General features: G+C 33.2%; 1 protein-coding gene across 1 annotated transcript in view; it reads right to left on the minus strand.

The window, feature by feature from the left end:
* CAMKMT (calmodulin-lysine N-methyltransferase) overlaps positions 1-6,692 on the minus strand; it is a 216,923-nt gene that overhangs the window by 31,834 nt on the left and 178,397 nt on the right. The window contains exon 7 of the mRNA XM_035320717.1: positions 1,759-1,825. Within this exon, the coding sequence (XP_035176608.1) occupies positions 1,759-1,825 (67 nt within the window). The remainder of the gene's footprint in view (positions 1-1,758; positions 1,826-6,692) is intronic.

Consider the following 6,692-nt stretch of genomic DNA (forward strand, 5'->3'; position numbering starts at 1 on the left):
ATTTTTAATGCAAATAAGTCCCAAATGCTATTGCACTCAATAAGTTAAACACTTGACATTTTTACTCCTTAGAATGCAATATTTTATGAAGTCTAGATATGTTTATTAATTAGTGATTATTAACACCCAGTAAACAACATCATGTCTTGTAAAAACACAATCTTTCTTCACAGCATGAAGCCGAAATCTATTATTCACTGATTCCATATGCTGAAATACACTCAAATGATCACAAATGACCTTAAGCATTAGATAAATGTAAATGAGGACAGGGTAGAAAATGTGCTTTTGATTGATATCTAAAAGACCAGGTTTGAAGTCTTGACAAGGGATGAAATCTGAGATCTTATACAAAGTAGAGGGCAATTGGAAATCTACAAAATTTAAGCTTCTAGATGAATGTACTGAACAGGTCTGAGGTTGCTCACAAGAAGTGTTCAGCACACAGAACCTAAAAGACTTATCCTGGGGCCCATGTAGTCCTTGTCTACTTGGCAGGCAAGTATCAGGATGCACAGATCTCTCTCTAAGTTATATGTACATATGCCCTAATGAAGGCAAAATTTTCCTAAGTGTTCACTTTAAAGAAATTCTCTATACACTATGGCTACATTAGCATAGAATAAATTATGTGAATGATAGCCTTTAAAATTTTATTGTTTTAGCCCTCTATGTTAATAAGTTTATTCTGGTGGTTTTAGCCCTTTTTCACTTTTATTTTTGTCTCTCTGAGAAGGACTGAGAGCCCTTCTTCTGGAATGAGAATCATTAGAAAAAAAAAAAAAAAGTAAGGAGAAGGTGGAGAAAATTTAGACACATGTAAGAATGCACTATTTCATCTTCGGTAGCCACCTCTGAGCACATTCTTATTCATAACCATTTGCCATATGCCAAAGAGCTTTACAATTTACTTTTTAAATACTACAAAAGATTAACCCATTTCACATTCTTTGAAGTTTCCAGTCTCTATCACACTTGTAGACCAATAAAATTAATACTTAAATAGCTAACTTCAGTAGCATCAATTACAGGGTGTCACAGAAGGGCTTTGGAGATTATCTGAAACCAAAGTCTCTGGACTTCTACAATGCTCACCCTCCAAAGCATGCCTTTGGGACTAACTTGGAGACAATGCTCTGGTGCACTTTGAGAAAAACACTGAATGTGCCCCATACTTTAGGACAATGTAAGAGCAGAGAAGGGCCCCAGCACTCTGTGCCTGGTTCCCACACTCCCCATTTACCCTTGCACAAGCAACACATGATACTGATTATGCACACAGGATGCCCAAAAGCCTTTTATGAAGGCTCCAACAACATCTGTCCCAGGAACAAGTGACGTCCATTGCCACCCTGAATTCTCAGAGAAATTTAAAAATAAAACCTGCCAGTTATTTAGGTACATTTGTTTCAAGCCTCATATTCACTAAAATGAGTAATATTGACTCTGAAGCAGCCTAATTTCAATCAGGCACTGAATCACAGTTTGAAGAGAAATTCTGTACATTAAAATTAAAAAAAGGAGGTTATGTCACCAAGATTAATCATACTTTGTTTGGTAGGATAAAAAGCAATTCAAATATATTTTTAATACTTTCTGTCTTGCATCACTTAACCCATGATAGGTACATACTCTTGCTGTATACATACCTGTGTCAGTGTCAGTAACGTCACATATTCACACTTTTGATTACATTTCACATTTACATTAAATAAACAATGTCGTGAGAATGCATAAAACACTTTGGTATAATCTTACCAGCTTGACACTTTCTGAGCCTTAAATATTCCTGCAGTTTGGTTTCTTGCGATGATGTCACTTACATCTGTAGCATATTTGTTAAGAATTATCCATAAAACTAGAGCAGTATTAAAAATCATCAAAAATATTTTTTTACATCATTAACACCTTCATAATATCTTGCATCTATTTCATCTTTAAACTGTGCTAATAGTCACTCGTTTCAAAAGCATAATTTTTACAACGCTACTCTGGTACATCAGCTGTAAATCTACTCAGCCACTTGCTCTTGTTGCCTAACTCTATCAACCGTTCTTTTATTAATGTTTCCATTTACAAAATTGTTAGCGCTGTAGATATAGAGGAAGCTGAAAAAGTTTTCCCATATTTTACATACATTTCAAAGCAACTATTATTTACAAATATAATAATTACTGCCAAGGTGAACAGAAATGTCTTGTCATGCTCACTTAATGTGTAGTTAAGTTTGTGCCGCTTTCAACTGTATCACTAGATCACAGTGCTGAGGTTTCAGAGGCTTATGGTTTTGAGTTCCAGTCCTGCCACAAGGTATGCACTTTTGTTCCTGGCTCTCTCTGGATGAAATCCAGCACACATTGGGAGCACCTTCACCTGTAGGCAAGGGAGTTTCTAGTCCATTTACTTTCTTGAGAATGGTTTGGAAATGCCATAAAGGACGGTACAAAGTTAGAAATGCCTTTTCTTCACCACAGGCGCTGTAACAGTGCCTCAGTCTCATGTTTCAGCTTCTTTCAGTTTGGAAGATCAGGCCAAAGTAAGGGCTGTTAGTGAAAAGTTTCAAAGGGAGCTGTGCCCAGTAATCTATACCTGGAAAGAAAACCTTCATCACCAATCATTTCTGGGTAGCCATTGGAAAGAAAGGATGTAGCAAGTAACTAAGGAACTATGAAAACATTAACTGGCATCCAGTGTGATCATGTTTGAACAGTTCAATCTCAGATATCAAAAAATATCGTAGAGGGACAAATTTAATTAAAAGATGTCAATGATCGTTCATTCTTATTTAAGGTACAGGAAATCTGATGTTAATGAGGAGGATGTTCCTAGGTGCACAGAATATATCAAATTATTTTTTGCAAGTGCTCTTGTAAGAAAAATGAACACTAATGTCAGGCTAATTTAAAAAATGACTAATGTATCTTTTTATTTGCTTTGCTGAAATCTCATAATAGGCCTTCCTAACACTGTTGACTGTTTAAGATAAGTTATTTTAGAAAAGCCTCTAACCAAACAATGTGAAAGAAAAGACAACTGATATTTTGTGAAGCCAAAGAGTAGAAATGGAATGATAAGAGAAGTGGTTTAAACAAACCTCTGTACTTTGGACATGTTTTTAAAATCTTTTCCAAAATATGCATTGGGAATTAGTAATAAATGGCCAATACTTGTGAAGTAGAAAGAAGGCATAGATAGTTCCAGGAGCAAAGCATGAAGAAGCAGAAGAAACGGTGTTGATAAATTAGTTACACTTTACTTAAATTATATAACTGGGCAAAACTATTAATAATTGTTGTAATCACATTAAGACTAGCTTTTTAAAATAATTTATAAGTCCATGTCTTCAGGCATTCTGGCTAAACATGACCTTTCTAACCTAAATTTCTCAGGACTGTTGAAAGATCCATACTCTATATTTTAATGGCCATTATAGTGCACTGCAACCATGTTTTGTATTATTGATGTTTTCAGACAGCAGTTCAAGTCACTGTTGCATGGTGTGAAACAGAGCTAAGGCAGAAGGTACACAGCCTCTCTGAAATAAGAGAGGATTTTTTAGTAAAAATGAACCGCATCCTTGGATTTGGAGTGTCTGAGTATAGATGCGTCCAGTGTTCTAGAGAAATGGGAGTTGATGTCCATGGTTGAATTTGTTGTAGAAGTGGCCTAACCTGGAAAATCTGTATCTGGATGAATATCACCCAAAATTTCAAGAGAGGTGAATCTGATAATTTCGCATACATAAATCTTCAATATTGAATGTAAATATCTACATTTTTCTTTTTTTAATACTATCTTCATTTAAATGATCATGAAAGAAGTTAGATAAAACATACTAAATCAACAATAAAGTTTTCAATGAAACAAGACCATCCATCTTTATTTCATTGATTTTGCAACATGAATGATCTGCTAATTGATTAAAATCTGTCTATGATAAGCAAAAGGAGTGCATTAGAACAAAATCTTTTAAATGGATTAGTAACTTTAAGAATAATATCCACTTAAAAACCTCCATAAACCCCATGCATAAGAGCACTGATTAATATAAAATATAGCTATGTATTTCACAGTGAAGTGGTTAAAATCACAACAATGATTTTAAAATAACATGTTCATCAATTGTTTTAGCTTTTAATATTTCAGTAACATATCCTAATAAACATTTTCACAACATACATAGTCAATAATTCACGTGCCGGCATGAAATGAAGAATAATGTGAAAATGTCAAAAACTAAAAGAAAAATCAAATCCTCAAAAGCTTGAGACTTCACAAAGCAAGGCTGTTAGTTACGCTCACTGAATAGCAATAACAACAACAAAAACAACAATAATTATGATGATGATGATAATACAAAGGCAGATTCTCAGATGCAATGCACTATTGCCAGGTCGATTTTCAATTACATTTCACTGATGTATTCATTTGTTTCTTAATGTGCTCATCTTGCCCATTAAGAATAATTAGCAGGCTTGCTTGGTGATTTCCTGGCTTCTGACAGTGATTTTTTTCTTTTTTTGTTGACAACCACTTTTACTTTTTGGAAAGTAATTTTTGGATATTATAGTATGACTGGCATGTAATTTAAGCTTCCTAAGAAATTTAAAGGGAAGATGTAAACAGTAATTTTTAAACAAGATTATTTTAATGTATAATACCTACATAAAAAGCACAATATTAAGCATTCACTGTTCCTGAAAAGCAGAATCTAGACAAGAAAATAGTATTTTATCCCACAGTAATTTAATTTGGCAAACTAAACAATTAAAAAATATCACCAGAAATAATAAAAATTAGCAGAAATGCATCATATGTAGTGTGTGCCACTTGAAGACAAATACTCTCTCCAATCACACTAAAAATTCTTACTGATTTCTGTGAGTCTGGTGTGACTGAAACAGACCTAAATTTAGACTAAACTTCTGTTCTAGCTGGTCACTATACAAAAGAATGCAAAATAAAATTACCTTTAAACAGATCATAAAATTACTACTGAAGTCCACATAAAATGCAACATAAATTTTATTATGTGTGCTTTTAAGAATACATTCCACCTACACTGTAAAGTTCTTAGTCTGCTGCACTTTGGCACCCTGCTAATATTAAGCCCATTGTAAAATCCAACACAATAAAAGCACTTTGAATGCTGAGCCTTCAGAGCACCAAATGTTAAAAAAGAAAAATAAATTCCTGTTAGAGCCTTCCACCAATCACTCTTCTGAAAGGGATTCACTGAGTGAATACAGATGAAGACTTCTTGCAAGACTTTCAGAAATAAAAAATATTTTACAACATATTGTGGAAAACTAAGGTGTGCTAATTAGAATATATTAGCATATCTTTGTCAGAAATTAAAGCACTTTAACTAGTTTAATTTCAAAGACTGGCTGAATATTTCTAGTGCTCACTGATTTTCTTTACCATGGAAGATGTCTAAATTACAAAAAAAGTTCAGGTATGTTTGTGGAATCTGCTATGCAAGGTATGTGCAGACTTGATGATTACTGAGCTTACCTGAAGCTTTCTGTGGGTAAAATAACCTTTTGTTACATAACTATGCTTTCATAAAACATCTGTTTGTTTTGTTAAGCTAGTTTTGAAACACTTTTCTTCTCCTACATTTTTTATCTTCATAATGACATATAAGAAAGACAGGGAGAATAATCAGTACTTCCTCCTCAGCTCATGAGCATAATCAGCTATATTTTAGCAAAATAGGAATCCTTGGAACACAACTGAGAACTTGTATTTTCAGGCTGATTGATTGATTAGGCTTCCTTCAAGATTTAAAAGATATGGTTGGCTATTTTTTTCCATGAACTTGTGAAAGTGTAAGCAATTATAGTTGCCTGTGTTACCTCTGAGTGTTTGGAGGTAGTAGCAAGCATAATAATGCACCATTTCACTGCTATGCCTCCTGATTTAACAGTCATAAGCAATTGCCATTTTCCTAATCCACAACATTAACTTATATTTTTTCATTATGTTAGCTTTCAAATACATAAAAAACCTCAAATCTAAACAATTTTGATGATGCAGGGGCCAAAACCTGAAAAAAATAGGCTGGCTTAACATGAAAATGGAAATATTACCAAGAACAAAAGCAAATAGATATCTTCCATTTTTTTTCTTCTCAATTTCTAAGGGCTATTAATATTCTCTCTATATATCTGTTCTTGTTCTGTGCTCATATTTAATGTAGCCACAAATTATGCTCACTCATTCTCTCACTTAGCCAAAGTACAGTTCAATTTTCTGAACTATGTTTTCATACTAGGAGGGCATAATATCAATGTATTCTAATAAAATAATGTAAAAAACATAGTAGAATACTTTTTACAAGGGACAGAGGAGTTTTGTAATCTTCCCTTCATTGAGAGAACTAATGATTAAACTGATAATTGTTTAAGCACACTAAATAGATAATTGGTAGGCAGTTATAATTTTGTAGCAATAATGAAACTATGCATTTCAAAATAGACTATGACAATATACAAATACTATGCATTTTTAAGAGGTGAATATCAGAAAAAAGAAAAGAAAAGAAAAGAAAAGAAAAGAAAAGAAAAGAAAAGAAAAGAAAAGAAAAGAAGAGAAAAGAAGAGAAAAGAAGAGAAAAGAAGAGAAAAGAAGAGAAAAGAAGAGAAAAGAAGAGAAAAGAAGAGAAAAGAAGAGAAAAGAAGAGAAAA

Source organism: Oxyura jamaicensis, chromosome 3 (assembly GCF_011077185.1).
Source record: "Oxyura jamaicensis isolate SHBP4307 breed ruddy duck chromosome 3, BPBGC_Ojam_1.0, whole genome shotgun sequence".
Classification (NCBI taxonomy): Eukaryota; Metazoa; Chordata; class Aves; order Anseriformes; family Anatidae; genus Oxyura; species Oxyura jamaicensis.